Raw genomic sequence first — 26,509 nt, 5'->3', positions numbered from 1 at the left:
AGGTTTAATGTAAATACAACAACCAAGTAAAAGTAATGGTATGTTTTTTAAAAAACAAACAAAACAGACACATTGGATCTAGATAAAAACCCGACTGCACAGACAACGACAAAGCTAACAGGTCAGGCACTTAGACACAGCAGAGGGACAGAGTTTGTTTGTGAAAATAAAAATAAATTCAGCAAAGAAGAAAGAAAACAGCCGGAAGACAATCGACGAGAAAAAAAAACATGATTTAAAAACCTCGGAAATCTACGGAAGAGGATTAGGGACATAAACAAAATAAATAAAGTCAGAATTCTGACTTTTTTGTTTGTTTGTTTCTCTCCTTAACGTAAAAATCTACATTAAAAACTTTCTATTCGCAGACATTGACGTTTTCATCGTGATCACACTAACTAGTGCAGGGCGGACTGGTCGGCGCGGGCCTTCTGTGCATTAACGTTTATGTTGACCTCACGATGTCATGCAGTCATCGCATTTGTGACAATACTTAAAAAGAACAACAACAAACGTTTAAAAATCTGCCTGCATTTCCACTTTTCCACCAGTATATAAACACAACAGCAACAAAACCACATCCTATGATGACGATGATGATGATGATGATAGAGTCAACAACTCACATGTAACAATTCTGAATAAAGTCGTACGTTAATACGTTTCCTTGACAACCAACAGTAAAAATAATACCATCCAACATTTTCTTCCTGTACATTGTTGTTGTTTTAAAGGGATATTTCATGTTTATTTCAAGTGTGGTTGTATGAGGTTAAGACGTTAAACGTGCAGTACGTCATGTCTCTCGCAGTCAAAACAATATGTAAAGACATATCCTCTCTCTTTGTCGTTTACCTGGAGTCACTTTTAAAATCTGCTTATGTCACACAATGACATCGTTAAAAAGGCGACTATGTATATATGTATATATATATATACACATATATGTATGTATATATATATATATGTATATATATATACATACATATATACACATATATACATACATATATTATTATATATACACACACACACACACATATATATATATATATATATATATATATATATATATATATATATAAATATATATATACGAGATAGTGTTTTTGTCGGACTCACCACATCAACATCAGCGGGCAGTATGGGATCATCCCGGTATTTTTTTCCTGAAGACGCCTTGTTGACGTTTTTTTGTTGGAGACATTTTAGCTAATGCTAACGTTCGCTCCTCAAAAAAAGATAAAAATGACATTTGATAATGTTTTGAGTGTAACACCCGCAGTGTATTAGCCTTTTCGTTTACACTTTAGTGTTTTAAAAAAAAGATAATTTAACGCAATGATGCTACATATCACATTGTGAGAAACCTGAAGAAAACAGTCAAAGATGGCTATTTGTAGATATCTGTCATATCGTTAAAGGTTCATTTCCATGATCGTGTTCAAAAAGGTCGCCTTTAATCTATGTAACCAAGCACCTTAAATCTGTGGTTAACCTTATATGTATACACACTCAAAATGATTATTTCACAATAAAAGAGACGGTGATATTATGCTATAATAGAATCATCTAAAAATCAAACTGTCCAGTTTGTTTGTTGTTGAAAAAAAACTTTCAAACCTTAAAAACACAACGTTAAATTCAAAGGATTTCAAGCACCCGCTCGGACCCTGATTATTACACTTCCTGAGTAACACAAGTCCCCACTGAGCACATTGTGCCCCCTGCTGGTCGCTGACGGCAAAGTCTGTTTGTCAGCGCCTCATAAAACCACACTTTTAAAAAAACAAAAAACCTGAACTATCCCTTTAACTGTGATCGGGTTAGCATTAGGAGAGAATTAGATTTGTGTTTGTAACAGATCTCACCAAATCTCCACGTCTTTGTCTTATGACCGTTGTTTTGTTTGAGTGCGTTATCTCGAGGTCAAACTTAGTGTTAATATTGCTTTGAGAAAAAGCAGGCGGCCGCGTTCAAAACCACTGGCCGTCTTCTACCGTGAGAGTCTGCAGAGGAAGGGACTTCCGTGAAAGTGGTTTTTCCCGAGAAGACGGAAGAGAAGAGAAGCAGCAGGAGTGCATTAGTGGGTCCAGAGCAAGGGAAGGGAAGGGAAGGGAAGGAAGGGAAGGGAAGGAGTGTGGCCATCCAAACTGGAATTAGGGGACTGAGTGACGTGTGCAAAATGGCTGTTTAAACGACAAGTGGTGCCCATTCACTGGGTTTGCGTCCATACTGTAGAAAAAACAAGAGCAACAAGGAAGAAAAGAGAGGGACAAAGAAAAATGTAAAAAAATTAAAGATGTTTTTTCGGCACTTTACTGTAAAAAATGCTTTATGACAGTTTTAAAACTTTATGGTAAAAATTTCTTTTTACATTTAATCTTTTTTTGGGTTTCTGGTGCAAATTCCAACTTATGTTTACTGTGATATTTTAATAACATTTTGAATGCTTTACTACACTTAACAGGTTTAACAACTCTTTTTTTTTTATAGAAAAACTTTTATGACATTTTTTGCTACACCAATTGTTTGTTTTTTAAAAACATTTTTATACTGTGACATTTTACATTTACTACACCCAAAAATGTTTTAGTACTTTTTTTCCTAAATTTACAGCGTCTTTTTGCAGTTTCTGTTTTTGACGACTTTGGTACACTGTGATTTTTTTCCCCACACTTAAGTAAACTGCGATGTTTTAAATCTGTAGCTCTTTATGACACCAAATAAATAACTTTTTTTACATTTTATACAGTGACATTTGTTCATATTTTAACCTTTTACTACAATTTACTACAATTTTTTTTATGCTTTTCCAACATTTTTAATGACATTTTTCTCACGTACCAATCATTTTTTTTTTTAAACGAATTAAATTTTTTTACACTTCTCTAAAAGGTGTTGATGTCATCTTTTTATTATACCTTTCTATTTATATTTACACGTTTGTTTGGAGACCGTTGTAAGTAAGAAAGAAAATCTGGGGAAGCTGTAGCAACGGTGTGAGAGTAAAAAGCTAAGCGTGCAGCGTTAGTATCGGAGCATTTACCTGAATATCAGTCAGTTCTTTGTGGAACCTCTTTGTCAGATCTGGACCGTTCTGCATCGTTGGGATAGGATACGTCTGAAAGAGAGGAGACAAAACGCAGACATTGATGCTGTGACAGTATTTTAAAAACAGCCAGAGAATAGAAGAAGAGCTGTCTGACGTTGCCCAGTGTGTATTGATTTGAACTAGAGATGCACCGATCCGCTTTTTTCACCTCCGATACCGATATTGATATCTAAAGGTTTAGAATTGGCCGATCCCAGATACTGATACAGAAAAACAGCGTGGAATTTTGATAAGAAGCGGCATGTCTCATTGTGTGAAAAAGACTGGGATCATTCTTTTGAGCAAGGCAACATCAGACTTGACTTAAACATTTCTTTCCTATTTTTTAAAAACATTTAAACAGAAATATACTGAATAACTGTGCACCAGTACAGCAATCTTATATCTTTATAAACCAATAGCTTCACAAGCTTGATAGACATTCAAAATAAACAGTTCAGTGTTCACGGTTTAGTTTTGTACAAAAGTGATTTTAACATCCAGCACAAAAGCAGCTGAATAAAATAAAGAAACCACTAACTCTCATCCAGCCAGTGAGCTGTTAAACTTCTTAAAAGTGACATGGGGGAAACGTCAGCGCTCCAGAAATCTGTAGTGAAACTCAGAGCTGTGATTGTACACTTTATCATGTCGTACCGTGCCCATCCATGACGATGACCGCCCCTCGGAACATTTACTGCGCAGGTTTTGCAAGTAGCCATGGATTTTGTTTTCCGCGGTCGTGTGAAGAAGTTCCAGATAATTGATCCTTTCGCTCGCTTCATTGTGGGCTTCTGCACGCCGTGTTGCTTACATATGACGTCACTCACATCGCACAGCATAGAATTAGACTGAACAGAGCGGCTCCATGTCGCAGATACCCGATCTAGAATTTTCTTCAATATCGGGACCGATAATTTGAACCACGCCACTTCCTGCTAAAATGAGGTTGTTTTTGTTCGTGAACGCTGCGCGGCAGGATTGCCAGATGTCAGACATCTTGGCGCTCGTGATATGAACGTCTGCTCTGAGCGATTTGACCGCTTGAATTTCTACCTTTCCTTTGTAGAGGATGGAGCCGACAGGACAGACCACACACGCCGTGCCTGCTCCGAACACCTCCAGGACCCTCCCGGCGTCCAGAGCCCCGAGCAGCTCCTTCATGCTCATGGTGCGCTCCGTCACCTTAAAGTCTCCCTGGAACACAGAAACCAACAAACATGGAGAGACGATTGTACTCTCAGGAGGACTTCACCGTCTTATTATCACGACGTTAGCGTCTCACGAACGTGATCGTTCAGGAAAAAACCCAAGAGATGTCCACCCACGGTCGTCTTACCCAGGATCTGCCGAGGTCCAGCAGAGACTGTCTGGTGACTCCTGGTAGGATGATGCCATCTAGAGGTGGAGTCAGCAACTCTCTCTCTGCAAACACAAACATTTATTAGATTGAGAGAACAATGAGGTTTTTTTGGTTGTCCACAATGTCCCGTACATAAACCCGGGACAGTTAAAGAGTCTGACCTCCTTTCTCGTTGGTCCAGTAGATGAAGAGGTTCATGGTGCCGACCTCGGTGATCTCCTCCTCCTCGCCGTACAACCACAGCACCTGTTGACAGCCGCGCTTCACTGCCTCGGTCTGCACCATAATGGTGGGACCGTAGTTACTGGACAGAGAGACAAAGACGGGGACAGATAAGAGGACACAGGTGGACAGCAGGTGAGTCAAAGATACAGTGGGGGTTTTTGTCTCTGTGCTCACTGCAGCAGCTTATGAAGACACATCTGGTTTCTTTGCTCCATACAATAGAGAAATCATTAAAACTTAATCCTTTGCTTTTTCGACAAAACAAATCTTTCGAGGTTTTGGAGATGATTCCAGAGAATTATCGTCCAATTTATCAAACGTGAAACCAGCAGAAACAGACAGGTCTTTGTGCCGAGGAGGAAACACCGCACACATAAATCAGTCGTCTGTCACACCTTGAAAGAACACAATGTTTTGTTCTTGTTTCCAAAGAGTTCACGGAAATAAGCATCCAGTCCTCTTCAATATCTGCACAATAACACGTCCCTGTCACTGAAGGGATCATAATGGACTATGAGAGTCAACAAGTCCTTGTCTACACTATCATAAGAATGTGTTTGCATTGTTATCTCACAGTTAGACGACCATTTCTGCCGAGAAACCAAAGTGACAAAATAACACGTGGGACCTCAGTGATGGAGGCAGCAGTGGATCAACAACTCCTGTGTGCTGCGATGTTAAAACGATGATTTTCTCTATGGAGTTTGGTGTGATAGAGTGAGCGGTTTCAGACGTGACACTCAATTTAGTTTCCATACAGACAAAGGCCGCTTTAACGGTGACATACAGCAGCAAACATGAAGATATCGTAGGAAGTGTTGATTTTATGAGGCGAGTTTTTAGCGTCCTGAGGATGATGAGCGTCCATGTCTCAGGCTGGTTCTCAGTGCTAACTGTTTCACGCTCCCCCAGTCTCTCTCAAGTTCACGTACCACTCATGTACCACGGGTGGTACACTTGCCACATTTCGAGAACCGTGGATTTAAATGTAAAGAGGAAAGACAGTAAACTCACCCTCCCATCTTGTAAGCGCCGACGCCTCCTTTACAGGCTCTGACAAACGCAGGGTCGGCCAGAAGAGACACGGGGTTAAAGAATCCCGTGGTGAAGTATGGCCCCACCGGACCGACGATGACGAAGAGCATGGCCTGTCCTGGGCGAGACACGCCGAGAGACGGCTGGCCAGAGTCAGCGAGGATGAGTTAGTATGAATATGTGACATTTCAACACTTAAACAACAAATGACAGCACGTGACGACGCAGTCACAAAGTTAACAGTGTTAGCTTTCTATTTTACTCTAGCTTTCTGAGTTGTGTTTCATCATTGAAAACACTCATTTTCACCTATGTTTTCTTTAACTTTTTTTTTAATAATCATATTTTTCCCCCTTTTTCTGTTTTAATTTTCCCAGTAATCAAAGAAATGGTCCTGATCAGATGCCAGATTAAACCCTACCATCTATGAGAGGCAAGAGAAACATCTTTTTGTGGAAACTAAAGGTTAATTTGATGCATTGATGCGTGATTGAAAAACACTTTGTGTTAAAGCTGCGTTTTCTCTGAGATGTCGCTGTGTTTCTTGTTCACACCTCAGTTCCTATGAAGGTGGGTCTGATGTAGAGGCTGGCGTCCTGCGAGTAAGGAACCCACTCCTGGTCGACCTCCACCAGCTTGTTGATGCACGACAGCAGTTCACCTTTATCAAAGAGCTGCGGAGGAATAAAAAAGACACGAGGACACGCGTTCACCAACACAGGAAACACAACCAGCAAGTGTCTGACACAGGCTCAAAACTGTAAGTCACAGGTTATTGAAGTAATTTATTTTGTATTATTTGTTATCAACATACTGTTAAATTATTCCAGGAAAAAAAGAAAATTGGGCTAAATATGAAAGACAAAAATAAATAAGTACAAATATCTGCTGCCCTGAAATCTAAAAATCTGCAAAGAAAGACCAACTGAACTCATTAAAACACCAATATTAAATTAATCAGTTACTTTGGTTTGGTCCATAAAATATCTTGTTTTAGTCCACAAACCACAAAAGATTCTTTGTTTTATGGAGAAAATAAACCAGGAAATATTCACATTTAAGCACGTAAACTTGTTTTAATTACTAAAATAAATAAATATTTAAAATGATTCATCTTCTTTCAGCTTCTCTCTTAATCCTCTGCCTATATCTTGCCCTATAATCCGTCTGAGTGTTTTTTTGGTTTGTGAGAACATCATCATTTCCAGGTTTGACACTCATCAACATTTCTAGTATTTTATGGACCAAATGAGTAATTGATTAATCAAGAAACTAATAGTTTTAGCCTGAGGATAAGAAACTCACGGGCAGACAGCTCCTCTCGGCGCTGCGGTGCATCCTCTCCATGTTCAGCATCGGTCTGAAGAGGCGGACGTGGTTGTCGACGCCACGAAAAGCCTTCATGCCTTCAAAGAGCTGCAGAGGACAAAAAACGTTTGTTTACAAAAGTGGAATTGTCCCTCTACGTTCTTCTTAAGCTGTGTCAGCACATTCTAGTCCTTAAATTAGAAGTAATTTGGTATCAACCCAGGTGTGGGAACCCCGAGTTCTCTGCCCCTTTGTAACCCGAATCATGAGGGTTCAGGTGTGTGTGTGTATGTGTGTGTGTGTGTGTGTGTGTGTGTGTGTTTGCTCGCTCACCTCTATAGAGTAGTGCAGGGCCGAGCTGGCAGGATGCAGCGACAGGTTCTGGAAAGGTTTGATCTCCGGGGTCTCCCAGCCACTCTTCTCCGACCAGTTGATGGTCAACATGTGGTCGGAGAACTGTTTGCCGAACACCAGCGTGGACGGGTCGGGCTTCGGCTTGCATGCTGTGCTGCGTTCGATGCTGAGGTCTGCCGCCTGAGACGGGGACGAGCGCACGCCGGGGAACGGCGGAGAAAGACAGAGGAAGCGGAGCGGGACGAGACAAAGGAGTAGAGAGCAGAGAGGCCACGGACACAGCAACTGATTTTAACTTGGTGTTATTGGCAGGGTATTTTTGGCAAGAGCGGACTCATCGGCTCAATCAATTAAGTTCAATTAAACTGAATTAAATAATGACAACGTGCAGACAGTGAGAGAAAGACAGAGGGAAAACAACAGTTTATCTTCATGATCTTTACTCCAGAGACTGTTGGGATGATGGTGCGTTCCACTTGGCATCAGAAATCGGAATTTGTGTAGCCTGGCTAACGCCAACGCTGCATTTTGAGATCGAGTACAAGTCAGGAGAGGGCGTCGACGTCACCTCCCACTTTCAGGGGGTGTGACCAACGGGAGTAGATCAATATGCACCCAATTGGACAGCCCTACATGTCGATAACCCTTCTTATTGTAGTTTTCTTGCAGCGATGGTTATCTCGACTTTTTCCAGAGAACCCTCAACGCTCCAATGTCGCCAATGTTTGTCATTGGTTCCCCAAGTCCATTGGACAAATTTCCAACTCAGAGCAGCGTCACAAACCCCGGCCTATGATTCTAAGATGGCTGACACTCCCATCAACACTACAAAACTCAGCTATATTTAATGTGAAATCGGTCATAACAATCGTACACATCTGTGTACGATTGTTATCGTTGTTATCGTACACATCTGTGTACAATTGTTATCGACTCATTTTGCTTAGGCTAATTTTTATTTAGTCATTTAGTATCTTTCATACACAACTCTATCATGAATCATTACGAACAGTGGCCCATGATACATTTGTTGCCCATGTTACTCCCCAACTAGAACGTGGTCAACTCCAAGGTGATGTCACACCCGAGTTCCGAGTTCTGATGTAAATGGAACAAACCATGAGTCAGTACGACGTTAAGTATCAGCACAGGGTCACGTCGACACCAGGCTATGAAACAAACTCACTGGAGCTAAGGTAACTGGGGAGAAATAAGACGTTAATAACGTTGTCCATGGTTACCTTGAAGGAGCTGGACAACCGCAGTGAGCCAGTAGAGAAGGGGAGGGACTGGACAAGTCGTGCATGAAGAGCCTGTAAATGAGGAAATAAAACCTGGGAATGTAACAGTAACGTCAACATCACAATTAGAAAAAACTGTCTTCATAGACAAAATTTGGCCTGAATAATTTTATCTAGCTGTAATTATGACACCACTAATAACAACGCTTTTTGCTTTTCAATCACTGTGGAAGTCCAGACTCTGTGGACCCTCAGATCGTCCCCCCAACCCGTCTCACCACCAAGACCATGGAACTCACTTCAACTCTTTAAGTCCTCACTCAAACCCGACTGTTAAAGACTGTTTTTTTATGATCTCACTGACACTGTAACCTGTTTAACTTGTTTCTTTGTCTCATGTGCATTACTGATGATTTCTATTGTGTTTGTTTGTACTTTGTTCGTTATTCTGTGTCCCCAGGTGCTGAAAGGCCAACTATAAATAAAATGCATGATTATTTCTCAGTGGTCAGTTTAATGGGAACACCTAACGCAGTGTAGTGTAAATGTCAAAACTCCAATACCTTTGTAGTAACCTTGAGTGTGTGCGACACACGTCACGTGTGTGTGTTCTACCGTAAATAGAATCAGGCTGTAAATAATTCACGACGCAAAGGAAACGCAAGGTGTAAATAATTTGTCCTCAACAATTCGCTGTTAACAAGGTTAACAAACTTGGTAATCCAATGTTTAAAATGTGCAAATTAATTATATGTTTTTAATGACCTGGAGAACTTAAGGTACTTTTTAGAACAATGTCATATCTAGAACTTTTACACAGGAGCACATTAGGCGAGTTTTAGATGTGAACAATATTATACCTTTGTACTTTTATATATATAACCATAGCAATCCAGGTACATTTTAGTGTACATTATCTAGTACTTTTATACCTTTAGACTTACCTGGAGAACTTTATGGATTTTTTTAAAAGCCAACAATATTTGGTACGTTCATACCATTTTAATGACCTGGAGGACTTCAGGTAACTTTCTTCAAAAACAAGCACTTGACATCTAAAACTAAAACTTATATAATATACAATATACCTTTTTTCCCCTCTTATACCGTTTTTAGATGCGTACATCACTTTTTAAAAGTGAACACTGCCTGGTACTTTTATACTTTTAAAAACTGTATCATATCTAGTACTTTACCCCACTTTAGTGGGCTATTTTAGGTTATTTTAAGACGTGTGCAGTATCGGGTAATTAATGGCATGTTGTCAGTTATTAGTCGAGTGACTGCTTAGTTTATTTTCTGAATGCTTTTCTGTGAGCTCTGTAATGATGATGATGTTGTTGTTGTTGTTAATAAAAACCCAGTGCAGAATAAACGTGGCCAGGTCCCACGGGGGGACCCGTCTAATTAACGCTGTGTTGAATCTAAACCACTGAGTTTCTGCTGCTGGAGTTCATATTTAGTTGAACGGATGATGCAAGTTTTGACCTCATTGCGATCACGAGTCAAAGCACCTACGTTTGTTTTCCCTGTGACATTAGCGTGCAAACATTCACGTGTTAAATTCAAACATTATATTTCCATCTATTTTCGCTCATTTTTGGACCAGCATCACGCGAGTAAACTCAAACTCTGACTTAGCCATTGTTAGCATCGACACCGACTAGCCTCGTACTTGCGCTAGCTATCAGTGAGTTAGTGAACATCTTTAATAATGACAAATGCGAAATACAGACATATAATACAGTAATAAATAAACACAACGCTGACCATATGGGGCAGATACGTGTCTTAAAACACCCATAAAAACGTGCCTTATCACAGACCATATTTCTTTGACAAAATTAACAATTAAACAAACATGTTCTTGTTTTGAAACGTGTACATGGATAATGGTGTATGGTTATTAATGTTTCCGTATTCGTTGGGTATATTTTGCAATTGGGCACACTGCTTATAAACCAGAGCCACATACTTGTTCCAAAAAAGCAATAATATACTGGGTCTGAATAGCGTGATGATCCGTGTTATGTTGGGTGAACTTAACACTAAAACACGGTTTAAATTGTTAGACGAATTGAAGATCAGATACAGAACGTTTCGTATGAGAAATCGTGTCCTGCTCAGGCTTTCAACGTTTTCATTGTTAAGCGCGAACACTTTGGTTTCCATTTTTCTGAATGAGGTTTGGTTTGAGTGTCCTCTCCCGTGTTGCAGCCGGCGTTGGCGGGACAGTAGGGGGGACAGAAGCAGTCGATCAAAGGTCGAGTTATCAGTGTCTGCCTCCTTATCTTGTGACGCAGTGAATCATTCACCAGCACAGTCGATATATAAACACACACTTAATTCGGCGCAGGTCAGTGAACTCACCGTCCGGAGGGCTGCCATGTCAGCTACGTAGTGACGATCCCGTGTATCCTCCCGTGTGGAAACAACAAACCAGGATCAAAGTCAAATCGAGTTCCGCTTTGAAATGAAGACACGCAGCTGGAGCTGAGGGGGGAATAATGTCACAATATTCACGATTTCACTCTTTCAACTTTATATTAAAAACTATTTTACATGAGACACAATTGAAATCTAAGGTTTTATTAATCGGTGGAGTCACTGGAGGCGTGACAAAAAGCATGACATGTCATTGGTGGACAGCAGCGGCCACTGACGGGGGTTATTTAAGGTCAGAGAGGAGGTTGACGATTGGCCCATGAGGGGGGAGTGGACCCGGACCGGCTCATGTTACACAGAAACACAGTCTGACATGAAGCCAAACTGAGGTGTTGACATTCCAAGCAGTCCGATCATCATTGAAATCACTGTGTGTCACATTAAGGAGGATTTACACGCTCGAGATTGAACGTATGAACACTTTAAGTATGTTTATATGACAAGTCACGATCAATTGGTTTAACAGTAAAAGAAGCAACGTTTGTGCGAGTGGCAGCCATCTTGGAATCCCAATGATGCAGTTGGTGAGGTTCTGACTTTCCGAGTTGGAAATCCGACCTCCAACCACAACTGGAACACAACTTATGATTCAAGATTCAAGATTCAAGAGTTCTTTACTCTTGAATCTCTTGAATTATTTTGTGACATAAATATTGTGATATCGTTTTGTTGCATAAATATCGCGATATTCTGTATCATGACTTAAATATTGTGATGTGATTTTATGATGTAAATATCGGGATAATATCGTTTAGTGATGTAAATATCATGCTGCAGTGTGTAACTTATTAATATTTCTCCGCCTCTGATTGGTCTTCGTGAACAGAAATTATGGAATGTTCTTTGACAGAGGGAATGTTTGTGTTTATACAGCAGCAGAGCAAGGGGGCGGGGATAGGAAGAGCTTTTGAGCTGTAGAATTCGCTTCTTATTATTTAACTTATTTCTTTGTGTTTTCACTCAAACTCCGACTCGTTTGCAGTCGTCTCTCGTTGCCAGCTCAACATTCCTCCGTCTGCCTGTCTGTCTCAACGTTAAGTCACTTCCTGTGTGCAGCTGGGGGGTGATCCAAAACACTGCTAGATCGAGAAACACAGAGAGAGAGAGTCGTGTGGAGTCGATAGATTTAATCAATATTGTGTGTGAACTCATTTGACAGACATGCTTATAAAGGTTACGTATTACAGCTTTAAACGTAAACAGAGTCTCACACACTGATTTTTGGGATCTAGCTTTAGGAAACATTAGGTCAAACATTAGTAGATTAATCTCGATTAACCAGCTCGACTAACCACCATGAGGAGCTGCAGAGGGTCAGGACCACGTCAGGACAGGATCAAGACCGGGTCAGAGATGGATCAGGGCCGCGTCAGGACAGGATCAGGACCGGGTCAGGACAGAATCTGAGTCTTGATGCCGTAGTTAAGCTCAGCTCCTCCGGTGAAGAGCAGGTCTATCCCAGTGCAGAAAGTAGCGTCGGCAGCGAGAAACAGGACGGCCAGTCCACACTCTTCCTCTGTCCCCATTCGACCCATCAGCTGTTTGAGAAGAAAAACAAAACTATTTATTATTATTGTGTCTAAAGCTAAAATCACTGCTTTTCTCTATGGACTTTGGTGTGAAAGAGTGAGCACTTCACAAAGTGACTTTCTGGTCGTTCCAATCTCAGCTGACATAGGGCGATACGCGGGTCACACTCTGGACACCAGTCCATCAGAGGGACACATATAGAGACAAACAAAAATCCAAACATTCAGATGGTTGTAGTGACCTACAGTCAATCTCACACACTGGAGCTTTAACACTGTCCAGGTCGTCCGAATCCATGAATAGTGAAAGTGAGACGAAAACAAAAGTCTTCACTGCAGGACGTTGTTGTGTTAATGTCTCTGAGCTGCGGGAGCTGTGAGCTCGCTGCCCCGCCCTGAACCAACACCACCGAAACTGAGGTGGGAATCAGGTTTTTTTTGTCTGTGAGAGTGAGAAGAAGGCGTGAGCAGCAGCAGCAGCTGCAGCAGCAGTGTTTAGAGCAAGATTCAACAAGTTCTTTCACCCTATGTTGACACAGTGACTACGCCATTTTATATACCTCCACCAGGGGGAGTTCTGTTTTCATCAGCTTGGGTTTATAAAGCTGTGTTTCCACTGTGCGGAACATAATTTTTGTATTTCCATTAGGAAAAGTACCAAATAACAACAACAACAATAATATTTAATTTAAAAGATGATCTGCTGTGGCGCCCCCTAAAGGAAGAAGCTGAAAGATGAAGAAGATCAATCTCTATTAAATGTTTACAATTTCACATTAATGTTTAGTTATATTCACTGACTGTGTCCTTGAAGTTTAAATAATTGTTGGAAATGTTAAAGATAATCTGAATATACACAAAAACATGTTTTGTTTTGTTTTAGTTTTTAGTTATTTGATAAAGGCAACATCTTTAAATGAGGTATCTTTTGTTTAATGAAGATTTTAATAATTTAGTGTCTAATGATTTAGTAATACGATACACCGGCCACTTCGTGCACCTGACCCAAGGCTTTACCATTCCAAACCGGACCGTACCATGATGGAAACACGGTAAACAGAACAGATAAATTATTGCTTGATCTCTGTGGATTTAAAGTTCGCAGTGAACTCTGAACACTGGTCCTGATCCTTGTGGCAGTGGATTTTCCTGCCAACATGACGGAGTAAACAAACTTCAATCTGAACCAAGTCTGAACACAACCAATGAAAACTCACCTGACACTTTTCTCCCATGTCAATGGCAGCGGCGGCGTCTGGCGTCTGTCCCGCTAGCTCCTCCCACAGCGGCGTCATCACGTTACCTGGAGAGAAGCTGCGACACAAAGAGTGACGTCACCTCCGAGTTTCACCGCAATGGACGCTATCCCGGGGGTGGGGTTAGCCTTTGTTAGCAAAACACTCGACATGGAATTTGACGTTACTATGGTTACGAGTGATTTACTGAGGAACAAACACGACAAACATAGAAGAATTTAACGGTAAATGTTGCAGAACATTTTTTACTAAAATCTAATGAACTCTAATCTCAGGATTTGTGATGTCGCGCCGACTTTTAAAGTAAAGACTGAAAATATTCCTGTAACTTTTTTCCAATTGATTGATGATTGATTCTGATTAAAAAAATGTTTCCATTTGTTTGTTTATCTTTTTTGTATATATTTTTAATAATTCTGAGCAATTTAAGAGAAAGAGAACTTAAGAGAAAGTGCTGTTTCGACACTTTCTCTTAAAAACTTCTAAAACCAAACATGTGGGTTAAACTTGAGTTTAAATTAGATGTTTGTTTAACTTTTTTAATATTTTTAATAAATCTGAGCCAGTTTAAATTGTTTGTAAAATATTGTTGTAAAAATAATTATGTAATAATAATAATAATATATAATATTTATTTTCCTGTGAAAAGGAAACAGTTTCTCACCAGTTCACTCTGACGTTGTAGCGACTCTCGTCCACAGCCATGGCCTTTGTCATGGAGATGATCGCCCCCTTGTGGAGAAAACATCACATGACATCAGCAGCAGCAGCAGTTACTGTTGTTGTTGTCGTTGCCCCGGGTGATGAACTCACCTTGGTGGCAACGTACGGCACCGCGTCCTTCTGCCCGATGGTCGCGACCAGACTGGACACGTTTACGATGTTTCCACGACGCTGACGCAAATACGGCAACGCGTACTGTGGGGTTGGATGGTGGGAGAGTGAGAGTGAGTGAGAGAGAGAGAGAGAGAGAGAGAGAGAGAGAGAGAGAGGGAGGGAGGGAGGAGGGAGAGATGGATGGTGGGAGAGAGAGAGAGAGAGAGAGAGAGAGAGAGAGAGAGAGAGGGAGGGAGGGAGGGGATGTGGTGGGAGAGAGAGAGAGGCGAGAGGGAGGGAGGGAGAGGATGGATGGTGGGAGGTGAGGTGGGAGAGAGAGGAGAGAGAGAGAGAGAGAGAGCGAGAGAGAGAGGGAGGGAGGAGGGATGGTGGGAGAGTGAGAGAGAGAGAGAGAGAGCAGAGAGAGGAGGGAGGGAGGGAGAGAGAGATGGATGGTGGGAGGGGAGAGAGAGTGAGGTGAGAGAGAGAGGGAGAGGGAGAGAGGGAGGGATGGTGGGAGAGAGAGAGTGAGAGAGAGAGGGATGGTGGGAGAGGGAGAGAGCGAGAGAGAGACCTCATTTGAAATCAAAGATCCTACAGAGACTCCTAACAGTATCTTTGTAATATTTTATTTCTTTATATTCATATATTTTATAAATGTTTTGTTATTTTTACGGCACTTACTCGTCCACTCCCATCTTTAGATACATCCCGTTCATTTATTAATTATCACATTGATAATTCCTAATTATTATAAAAATAATTATAAAATTGATAATTAAAAAAAAAAGCGACGGTGCATGAGTTACCATGGCGATTTATTCTTTGTGGTTAGCCTGGTCCCGACCAGTTTTATTTTAAATTAAACTGTGAGGCGAGGAAACGTTTTGAATGGCAAATATGGTGACGTCAGTACAGCAGTGGTGAGCGAGGAGCTTATTTTAAGTCTTATTTGTTGGATACTTCTGCTTTTTGACATGAAATCCTGATGTTTCAGACCTCAGTTTACAGTACAGCAGAGTATAAAACCGTTCTTTTGTTAAAATAAGCTCTCCAAGTATGTATATTGGGCTAAATATACATTCAGTGGTCCACAGTTCAGTGTTCAAGTGTTTCATCTCTTCAGAAGTTTCCATTATAAGACGTTTTTCACTTGGTGACAAACGTCTTGTCCATTTGTGCATCAGTAAATCTGTGATCGACCTCAGGGTCTACTTCAAAGAGACGTGAACGCACACTTTTACCAGGACAAGTCACAACCTGGTTTCACTAAGCCCCGCCTCCTCATCCTGGTTTGTGCAGCAGACTAAGCCTGGACTCGCTTTCTTAGATATCCAGGATATCTTAATTCTACTTTTGTGACTAACGCTAACCTTAACCTAACAATTCAAACTTCACCAGTTCCTCGGCAAATGAGGTTCTGCCTCATTAGGACCAGGTTTTTAGTCTCCATGAAGACTACAAGGTCAGGGTTTATGACAGAAAAAAAAAGTCCTAAAGAGGCAACAAAGACAAGAAAAGACACACAAAGGATTTGTAAACATTACTTTAGAAGCCAAGAAGTAGCTGATGAGGTTCAGATTGAGCAGGTCTCTGAACTCGTCTGCTGTCGTGTCATCGGTGGCTTTATGAGGTGGATCTGAAGGAAAAAAAACACAAGCAGAATTCAGAAATGATGCAACACCAACACCTCGTGTCCTACTCTGTGGTTTTGCTGAGAAAAAGTGCTGAACTAGATAATTGTGTTACTTTGTAAACGGCTCAATCCAATCCCACACCAAAGTCCATGCAGAAAATCAACAATTTGACATCACGGGGACATCACGGGGACACAGGAGTTGTCAATCCACTGCTGCCTCCATCAGTCAGTTCACATGTGTTGTTTGGTGAATTCTGTGTTTGAAATCCTTAGTTCAGATTGACCTCAGTGACACAGAGTGACCACACGAGGCAGCAGTAGACCAGCAGCTCCTGTGTCCCCGCGAGCTTAAATCACTGATTTCCTCTGTGGAGTTTGGTGTGGGAGAGTGAGTGGTTTACAAACTTGTGTCCTTAGTGGCAGCCATGTTTTCTATACCTCATAATGACCCCCCAAAAAACTACAAATATTACTTTAATGTTAATGTTTTTCACTGAGAGCAGTTTTAAGAGACAATAACGTGAGTGAGACTCACGCCAGCCTGCGTTGTTGACGAGACAGTCGATGTGTCCGTACTGGTCCACAGTGAAGTCGATCAGTCTCTGCAGAGAGAAAACACACAAAAGACAAACGTCACGAAAAACACACAGAGAGACCTGAAAAACCTGAAACTAATCCAGTCTAAACAAACACAGACCAAACCCAGGTTAAAGGTGACGCTTTCGCAGTCGTTCTTTTTAAATTTGAGCTGAATTTACTGTTCAATAAAAGTAAATGTCAAGTTATTACTGTTATTATTTAATCTGATAAACAAGATCTGATCATAGAGTGAAAAGAAATTCAATTAAAAAGCTTCAACTATGAATAAATAAAACATGAACAGAACATGTACTTTCTAATATTTGCTTGTTTAAAAATTGCACGTTTGTTTTATGTAAATGATGTGAAGAAATTCACAAAACATTATCGGTTTTACTTAAGTTTAGATTAAATATTTTGCAGTATTATTTTTTTAATTAAATTTCAAGCGCAAAACTGTGTTTTTTGTTATGGTGAAATCTTTTTATTGGCTCAAAGAAGAAATGACGGAGTATTAGGGCCACATTGAGTCGTAAATTTACGACTTTATTCTCGAAGTCTGTTAAAACATTTTTTTTCTCAACAAGGCCCGAATACTCTGTCGTAAAGTTTTTAAAATAAATGATAGGGGAATTTATTGGTGCTGTGGAGGTTTGTGTCGCCCCCTAGTGGGTCTTGCAATGGCATTGCAAGTGGGCCTCACATTAAACTATATAATAAAAACATAATAAAACACAATGTATCACAGTATGAGTCACAGGTCATGTGAACAGGCGTCTGTTGCTTGTTCATCTCGGAAACTTTCACGGTTTTCGCGGATTATACCTTTATGTCGTCCTGTTTGGAAATGTCACATGAGATGAATTTGCATGACCCTGGTCCTGCTTTGTTTAGCTCCGCCTCCAGAGCCTCACCTGCTGCACCTACAACCAATCAATCAATCAACAACAACAACAAAGCGGTGAATCGTGACTCTTTATTGACTTGGATAAAATGTAACATTTAACGAGAGAGACTCGCAAACAAACGTCACAAACAAATGAGCGCTGATAAAAATCCAGATTAAAATAAATACATAAGAAAATAAAAGGAAAAAAACAGCAGATTAAGGATTAAATTAATTATACATTCATAATTGTGTCAAAGATTTACTTCTATACACTTCATCAATACACTTGAGATTAGACTAAATTATGTTAGACTAGATTAGACTCGACTAAAGTAGAAAGGACGTTAGACTAGATTAGATTTCATAAAACTAAATTATATTTCACAAAAATAAATAATTGAAATTACACAATTACAATTAGATTGGATTAAACTAGAATAGATTATATTACACTAAACTAAAATAGGTTAGACCAGACTATGTTGGACTAGACTAGATTAATAATAATAATAATAATAATAATAATAATAACAACAGTAAATTAAAAGAAGTCAGAATTTAAGTTTAAAACTAATTAATTAATCATAAACCTTTGTTTTTAAATACTTTGTGTACATTTTCAATAACAATGGATTCATGTATTTATTTATTTATTTATCTATTTATTTATACATTTTAACAAAAACATGAATAAAATCATAATCACTCACTTCCTCTGGCACAAAACACCACTTTAGCGCCGTTTTTCACTGAAAACACAGGGAATAAACGTGGATTAAAGTGAGCAGATTAAACGCACACACACAAACGGATGAGATTCACGTTAAAAGTGTCGTTTCTCACCAAACACTGAGACGATTCCTCTGCCCACGCCTTTAGATCCTCCGCTCACTATCGCGACTTTGTTTTCGAACCTCAGCGACATTTTCACTGCGTCAGAAAAAAGGTTTAATGTCGAGATTAACGCGCAAAAAAACACAGGCGGCGGCAGAAAGTGAAGCTTCAGTCATGGGTTCATTTCACTCACTTCTTCTTCCGTCTGTCACTGTTTCACACGTTCATGTCGCCACCTGGTGTCCGACATTGTGAAGTGACGTGACATGAAGTCACCTGTGAACACCTGTAGACGACCGTCACCAGATTATTGAGAGTTGATGTGTGTGTTAAAGGATAGAGACAGAGGATAGAGTTCAAACCTCCGTGTACAGTGAAGTGGTGATGTCATCCACAGAGAACACATGTTTATATGTCAGTTTATTTCAATACAACGTAATATTATTTTGAATTTTGACTGTTATTAGATTAAGAGTGACAGACACATAATATAAAGAGAATAAAATTAGATTTGTTCTTCAGTTTGTTTTTTTAAACAAACATTTATCAAACATTTTAATTATTTAATTTGTTTGTTTTAAAACAGAATCTCATCACATTTAATTGAAAAAAGGCTACCTTTATTTATTTCACTGAGAACATTAACTGTTACATTTTTAATCCTATAAAGTTATGAGAAAATATTTGTTGAAATAGAGAGAGAAAATTTGCACGATAACTGTCACGGCAAAGTAAATGTGTTTTCACCACTGATTTGAACAGGAAGCACAAGAAACGCCCTCTTCACCAGATGATTTCATCATAAATCATCATGAAATCATCATGAAATCATGAGCAGCAGAGAAAAAAAACAAAACTGGCAGTTTTCCATCGACCTTATTTTTGAACGTAGAAAAAAAACTCAGCGCCCGACTTCCTGTTTTTCACTTCCTTCACAAATCTTTTTATGACTTTCACTCAGTGTGGATGGCTGAATGAATGAATGAATGAATAAATGAGAGTGGGAAATATTTGTTTTGTATCATTATTGGTCACCATGGGATCAATTCTTGGACTTTTCTTGGACTTGTATGTATTTGGGTTTTAGGACAACGTGAGTAAACCAGGAGAGACTTTTTTTTCTAATTCACACACTTTCAAGGATTTCAAGGACCAATGAGAACCCTGGCAGACGTACGACAGTTGCTGATTTGTGTTGTGTTATTATTGGTGGAACATGGTGACATAAACCAGGACAGACATTTTTCAAGGATTTCAAGGACCTAATGACATTAGGCTGGCACAAAGGTAAAAAGGCGAGTGTCTTGTCTCGTCTGAAAATAAGGTCTATGATGAACAAGACTTCATTTCAGGAGGTAAAACCAGACGCTCAGATGCTTCCGGTCTGGACGAGTGGTGGCAGCAGCAGCAGCAGCAGCAGCAGCAGCAGCAGCAGCAGCAGGAGTCCGCTCTACTGCTTCTTCTCCACTTTGGGCACGACGCTCTCGAACAGCGCGGAGATTTGCTGACCCGTCGGGTTGTAGAGGCAGGCCTCGATCTCTCCTCCGCCGCTCACGCTCTTCTGGAAGTGGATCTCCAGCAGGTCCTGCAGAGTCTCCTGCTCCATGACCGCGGGGATCCCGGTCAGCAGCACTGTACGAGGACACACCTTCATCCTGGTCTGGAACACAAGACAGAGACTTAACGTGACTGAGGAGGAACTTTGATGAAAGTGAGGCATGTGTGACACTTTAAGAAACTTTAAGTCTTTGTTTACCTCTAACTTTGTAACAGTTCCATTGAGGAAAGGCGTCACTCTGACTCTGTGCTTCTTCTTCTTCTGCAGCTGCACACCGTGGAACTCGGTGTCAGTCAAACCTTTGGCAACTGACGATTTTAAAAAAAAACACAATTTTAAGTTTTTTATTTAAAAAATAAACACATAAATCCGAACTAAAACATTTCACATAACATTTCTGCAAATTTGCTTGGGGACCCAAAAGAAATCTCCAGTGACCCATCTGTGGGCCCAGAACCAGTCTTTGGGAATCCACAGCAACACTGTCACATTCCATTTATATTTACGAAGCTAGTTGGAAGTCGGAACTGGGAGTGAAGTCAGCCCCGAAAAAAACACTTATACATGGTTTCTAAGGTCAAATTCAAGCACTTTCAAGGTTGTTTTTTTAATGCTTTTCCAGCACATTTCAGTTCCGGAACATTTATATGAAAATATTCATACTCAGTAACAGTTATTTAACCGCTTCTATCACAAATAGATGGAATTTTTCTATAAACAGCCAGAATCATTGTTTTTATAATAGTCCTTGTCCAAACACAGAGCGAGGTCCAGGCCCAGGATTTACTTCTGATATTTTCCTAATTTTAAAAATTGAATTATTCATCCAATAAACTACTTTAAATTCAGTCAGTATTCCAGGACGTTTTAAGCACTTTATCCAAAATTCAAAGCTGATAAAAGCCATTGTGCCGGCCCTCACAGCCTTATTTTATATACATTTTCACCAGTTCTGATTTGCGTGCTCACTTTCGTCCGTTTTCTCCAACGTTTAGTACGTCAAAAACGCGATCCTTTTGGAAGAAAAAAGGTAAATTCCAATTATTTGATGAATTCCGAGGATTTCCAAGCATCCGCATGAACCCTGTTAATAGTTATAAATACACATAAACTCATATTTTCCTAATCTTTAAAAAAAATAGCTTGGTTGTCAAAAACATGTCCTTACAAACATCGTCAAAGTCAAAACTCCACCCACTGTCTTTATCCGTGAATGTGAGGACCACCGTCCCAGAGTCGGCCAGGAACTCGCAGGACTCCACCTCCCCGCCGCCGTCTTTACGCCTGTGGAAGTGGATGTTCAGCTTGTCCAGCATTGTCTCCCTGTCCATTTTGGGAAGGTTGGAGATTAAGATGCGTCTGGGACAAACTTCAGACTCGATCTGCAGGACAGACACAGACACGTCAGACTGGGACTTTTTTTTTTTTTTTGAAGGTGAAAATGGACAAGAAGAAGAAACAGTTGGCCACCAGGGGGCGACTCACTCTGTCACATTTGAATCTAAATGAGTTTGAGTCCTGGTTCATTGATTTTTACCTCCACCAGTTTGGGCAGAATCAGTGTGACAGCCTCGGCCTCCACTGTGATGAAAGTCTCTTCAGTCAGATTCACCTTATGCTGCTTCAGGGTCAGGATCTTCTTGGCCACTAATGACAGAGAAGACACTTTATTTCTCAACAGGGTTCTCATGCGATGCACCGCCAGTCACAAGTCTCCTATAAAGTACCTTAAACTAAATCCTGAATTTTTGACTCACCGACTTCCTCCTCGAACGTGATCAGCGCCGTCCCCCCGTCCATCGGGTAAACGATACGCGATTTCGTTTCAAACGTCGGTGCGTTGGTCGCACTTGTCGTCACCCCAGTGAAGGCGACTGTCTTCTCTGGCATGCTGCTGAACACCTGAAAATCACATCCTTACATTTAACAGATCACGTGACAGGACTGGTGCATGCTGGGAACATAAACATACGTCGGCCTGCTCTCTCAGGTGGTGATATTTGGCCGTCTCCTCCAGCAAGGCCGCTTCCACTTTCTGGATCTCGTCCATGATCTGCTCCTCCTCCTGCTTCAGTGAATTCACCTTTACCTGCAAATAAGGTCGCAAGAATCCAAGAATATTCAAAAAGTGGGGAAACGTTTCATGGGAATTAACTTAAATACAGCTGATAAATAATATATTGTAGTATAATCTTGACTAAACCAATCCTATTTAACACGGCTAAAAAGAAAAGTTTCACGAGTGAATTCTTTGCAGGAATGTTACGATCGTATTTTAATCACGACCACAATTTTGGCTTCTTGTGAATTTGATTCTGCATGTTCAATCACAGCTGCTGCTGTTTCCTCCACAACGCGGCTCTATTTACACGACCAGCATGTAAGAATGAGTGCCATCTAGTGGTGAGACGGCAGACTGCAACAAACCCAAGAGTCCTCCAGTCTTACCTTCGCATACCAGATACGATGTTGCTGTTATTTATTTATGCGGTAAGGTTTCAGGTTTCCAAACATGACAACCACACTCGTGCAAGAAGGCAGCCCCCGAGGTTCCTGAGGCTCTACCGTAATGACAAGTACAGTATATGGGCGCAAAGCTCTATTTCTCTGCTTTCCGGTATCTATCAATCCATCTTCTACCGCTTTATCCTCCATGTAAGGGTGAAAGGCGGGGGTCACACCCTGGACAGATCGCTAGTCCGTAGTTTTTGAATTTTGTAACTATCACAAATCGAGTAGTTACGTTAATGAGAAGTACGCACGCCAAATCCTGTTGGCGATGAAGTAAAAATAGGCCAAAAGAGAGATATAAGAGGCAAAACTTAACAAAGAACGGCAGAAACAACACCAGAGGACACCACAGACACTTTTAGAGAATACTCTGAAATCAACAGGGGGCGATAAAGGATTCACTCTGGAACTTTAGATTTAAAGAAAAGAGGGGAAAAAAGCACAAACCATTTCCTTGGTGAGCTCGTCCATGTAGAACTGCTGCTCATTCTCCAGAGTCTTCACCAGTTTGTCGCATCGGTGCTGAAGCTTCTGCGTCATCTCCTGATGATCCTTCCTGAGGTCAGTCAGCTCATTCTGCTCCTCAATCAGCTGATCGTACTTCGCCTGACAACACAGAAGACCAGTTCTGTCCGTCAAGATTCCAACAGTTTCATGAATAATTGACGATGTCCTAGTTTTTCTTGATGTTTGGAAGAATAAAAAGTTTCACAGCTAACGTCAAACTTCAGGACGACGTCAGCATGGTATTTTAATCACAGTCATGATTTTGGCTTCAAACAAACATGATTGGCCATTGTTGAAAACACATGGTCCATCAATATTAACACGTCAAATATCACATCATTAATATGTTATTGCAAAAACATGGTGTAAAACTCTGTGATAACTTTAAGCTCATATTGCACATGTTTTTTCTTGTCTAGACCCCGCCCCTCTTGACCAGACTAGACGCCCATTGGCCCCACAGGTCATTAAGATATTTACTCAGATGTCCATAAGGGGGCGATAGAAGCTACGCACTAACATTGAAAGAGGGGGCAATGATCGGTTTCAGATGTATTCAGATGTGATAGTGGTATCTAAATCTAAATAGTGGTAAATAAATAAAAAGTCTGTCAGCTCAATGTTAAGTCACTGTAGTTTATGTGCTTTGGCATTTAAAAAGAAATAAAACTTTAGTAAAAGAAATTAGGATCTTTCTATTAAATACACCTTTTCTCCATAAATACAAATGTATGGTTGTACTTTTTACACATTTATGCCAAAAAGTGTCTTTTTTTCCATTCTTATCCAGCACAAAGTAAAGATTAGATGCTTGATCACTGTGAGCGTCAGCACCTTGTTGTTGGCGATTAAAGTCTGGATTCCATCTAAAGTCTCTTCAAACGGCAGAGTTTTCACCTCCGGCAGAGAGAAATCCTGACAACAGCAGAAAATAAAGTGATATTTTAAAACAATCACACTCACAGAAATACAATTTAGACATAAGAATAACAACATTATTACATACGACATAATAGTGTTACGGACAAACTGAAGAGAAAGAAAATCATCTTTTGAATATAAAGTCTTGATATTATGAGAAAAAAGTTGTGATATTAAGAGAAAAAAGTCACCACATCATGAGAATAAAGTCATCATTTTATGAGAAAAAAGTCGAAATATTATGAAAGAAAAAAGTCCTAATGTTATGAGACAAAAGTTGTAAGATTATGAGGAAAACAGTTGTAATATTAAGAGAATAAAGTCGTAATCCTAGTAGATTATTAGAAAAAAAAAAATCACATCTCACCTCGTCCGACGCCATTGTCACAATATTATCTGAAATAATTCACAGATTATTCAAGATTTAACGGGCAGTCCGTCATCAGAGATTTACACCTTTTCTATATTTAAAAAAAAATCACAACTTCCCACAACTCTAAGAAACTAAGAAAAAAGCAAGAAAAATTTGACAAAACAAAAAAGAACAAGGCCAAACAGGATCAACATTTTTTTATATATTTTTTTATATTATATTTTTCATATTTTATATTTAGGGGAGACCGGGGACAGTTCTAACACTTTTTGCAATTTTCAGCAATACAATCAAAAACCACTTACACTGGAAGAACCGACTGGAATAAACTCCAATCTGTCAACTGTTGAAATAATGTATTCATGTGTTTTTTTGAAATATGTACAGGTTGTAACACATAAATATACATAATGAATCAATCAAATAGTCAAAATGTAAAATATTATTTATCACTCATGTTATTGTGACTATTAACTTCATGTTTTTAAGTAGTGTTTACCTTTTTCTCATATACGTGAAGCTGTCCAATTATAATGCAAGACAATGATTATAATAAATGTTATATGATGGCGTCTTTCATGGCAAGTAAAAAACAATCAATAAACAATAAGCATTATGTTTTTTTCCATCTCATGTGAGCAAGCTTGACTGCGAGTTTGACACGTGTTGGCCATTTCTATTTTAATCTAACACATTAGAACGACCAAAAATGACACAGTTAATTCAGAAATGTATTAATTGTACTTTTTAATTGTTCAGCCCTAAAACTGAAAGTCAAAATGTCCACATTTACAACTTTAAAGACTTATCGTTAATACTTTTGTTTAAAAATGAAACTAAGAAGCCACATTAAGATTGAAATCAGTTTTAAAAGTGAAACCTCAGGTTCAGTTAGCAAATAACGCCAGAAAAGAGAGTAGACGACAAAGCACAAGAGAGCAATAACAAACAAACAATAGATTAAACGTAATAAGTGATTTCTAGGAACAGTTTCACTACACTAAATACAAGATCTAAGCTAACACGTTCATTAACAGGTGAATAACTAAAAATAAAACGACAGAAACGTCCGCGTGAGAAATTAAATGTAACTTTTACTGCTGTTTTAGAGTAATTTATCAATGTCTTGAAGCTCGATGTAAACTCACCTCTGACTTCTGAACTCATTCCTTCTTTCACTTTCTGTTTCCCAGAAAGAAACACAAACACGTAACCACCACGCAATGGTCACCGGTGACCTACAGGGGGCGCTGCTGCCACTTTAATTCATCCAGGTTCCACTTTCAAATCAACACCGAGGAAATAACTTTCATTTCATTAATGGATAATAAAATGCTAATATTTCCACGTGTAAATATAAACACAGTCACTGAAATGCTGTCAAACATTAAGATTTCGCACTTTATAAATCCAAGTCATTATTATTATTTATTAATGTGCAGTGTTGGTGTGAACTACGGGCGAGCCAGGGGGGTCAAGACATGAGCTCCCCCTGGAAACATGATTTGTGAGATTTTGGGGGCGTCTCTAAAATATTGTTTTTTGATTGATTTAAGATTTTATGTGTGTGTGGAGGTTGGATTTGTGGCGATATGAGCTGACTTAAGCTAAGTAGACGTACAGGCTTGTAATAACGGATGTGTTAAGTATGTACCTAAACCGTGTATGCGGGTCATTAACCATTCTTACTATATTTTTGTTTGCCAATAACATTTATCACAAACACGTTATACTTCCACTGCCAGGAATTATTAATGAAACAGAAAATGTCGTTTTTAAACGCCATTACTTCTTTTTTCTTCTGTTCTTTTATCAGTTACAAATATTTCCATTTTTTTGTTAATTTTTCTCACATTTGTTTGCTAATGACTTTTCCCTCACAAGTTTTCTCAATAAAAATCCACTTATTCATGATCATCTGTTTGGATGTGTGGTTAATGAGCAGTGACTGCCATCTCGTGGTTGAAATTAGGTTACTGCAGTTGAATTGAGCATTATTTCACAGTGGTCATCCTTATCACAATGCACTTGG

General features: G+C 39.7%; 2 protein-coding genes across 4 annotated transcripts; both read right to left on the bottom strand.

Moving 5' to 3' along the window:
- Positions 1-1,264: 1,264 nt before the first annotated feature.
- On the bottom strand, positions 1,265-18,981 carry LOC122785094 (branched-chain-amino-acid aminotransferase, cytosolic-like). Of its 3 annotated transcripts, XM_044050719.1 has the most exons (18): positions 18,617-18,981; positions 18,484-18,522; positions 17,710-17,807; positions 16,841-16,907; positions 16,214-16,305; positions 14,664-14,768; positions 14,515-14,582; positions 13,812-13,908; positions 8,621-8,692; positions 7,359-7,559; positions 7,023-7,133; positions 6,272-6,391; positions 5,697-5,860; positions 4,619-4,761; positions 4,434-4,519; positions 4,151-4,291; positions 3,050-3,124; positions 1,265-2,235 (listed from the first exon to the last, which is right to left on the bottom strand). In XM_044050719.1, exons 1-18 carry the CDS (start codon positions 18,696-18,698, stop codon positions 2,194-2,196), a joined length of 1,803 nt encoding a protein of 600 aa, XP_043906654.1. In that variant the 5' UTR covers positions 18,699-18,981; the 3' UTR covers positions 1,265-2,193. The 3 variants fall into 3 exon arrangements, with proteins under 3 accessions (XP_043906654.1, XP_043906652.1, XP_043906653.1); XM_044050717.1 differs by lacking the exons at positions 13,812-13,908; positions 14,515-14,582; positions 14,664-14,768; ... (3 more) ...; positions 18,484-18,522; positions 18,617-18,981 and adding an exon at positions 10,991-11,278; XM_044050718.1 differs by lacking the exons at positions 13,812-13,908; positions 14,515-14,582; positions 14,664-14,768; ... (3 more) ...; positions 18,484-18,522; positions 18,617-18,981 and having other exon boundaries at positions 7,359-7,744; positions 8,621-8,658.
- Positions 18,982-19,784: 803 nt separating this feature from the next.
- On the bottom strand, positions 19,785-25,681 carry ifi35 (interferon-induced protein 35). The gene is made up of 10 exons (XM_044050074.1): positions 25,626-25,681; positions 24,472-24,500; positions 24,018-24,098; positions 23,124-23,282; positions 22,138-22,254; positions 21,923-22,067; positions 21,703-21,812; positions 21,364-21,547; positions 20,364-20,473; positions 19,785-20,267 (listed from the first exon to the last, which is right to left on the bottom strand). Exons 1-10 carry the CDS (start codon positions 25,642-25,644, stop codon positions 20,058-20,060), a joined length of 1,164 nt encoding a protein of 387 aa, XP_043906009.1. The 5' UTR covers positions 25,645-25,681; the 3' UTR covers positions 19,785-20,057.
- Between the last annotated feature and the right edge of the window lie 828 nt (positions 25,682-26,509).

This window comes from Solea senegalensis, linkage group LG19, assembly GCF_019176455.1.
Source record: "Solea senegalensis isolate Sse05_10M linkage group LG19, IFAPA_SoseM_1, whole genome shotgun sequence".
NCBI lineage: Eukaryota > Metazoa > Chordata > Actinopteri > Pleuronectiformes > Soleidae > Solea > Solea senegalensis.
Note: the sequence above shows the minus strand (reverse complement) of the source record. Positions and strands in the feature narration are given on the sequence as shown.

What these genes read in the sequence shown, in the direction of transcription:
- ifi35 (XM_044050074.1), bottom strand. An exon ending in CTTTAATCGCCAACAACAAG is followed by an intron (nt 23,283 to 24,017) that starts GTGCTGACGCTC and finishes CTGTGTTGTCAG; the next exon opens with GCGAAGTACGATCAGCTGAT. An exon ending in GAACTGTTACAAAGTTAGAG is followed by an intron (nt 20,268 to 20,363) that starts GTAAACAAAGAC and finishes CTTGTGTTCCAG; the next exon opens with ACCAGGATGAAGGTGTGTCC.
- LOC122785094 (XM_044050719.1), bottom strand. Translation starts at nt 18,698, where the DNA reads ATGTCGCTGAGGTTCGAAAACAAAGTCGCGATAGTGAGCGGAGGATCT. An exon ending in CGTCAACAACGCAGGCTGGC is followed by an intron (nt 16,306 to 16,840) that starts GTGAGTCTCACT and finishes TTTTTCCTTCAG; the next exon opens with ATCCACCTCATAAAGCCACC. An exon ending in CCGAGAGGAGCTGTCTGCCC is followed by an intron (nt 6,392 to 7,022) that starts GTGAGTTTCTTA and finishes ATTCCTCCGCAG; the next exon opens with CTCTTTGATAAAGGTGAACT.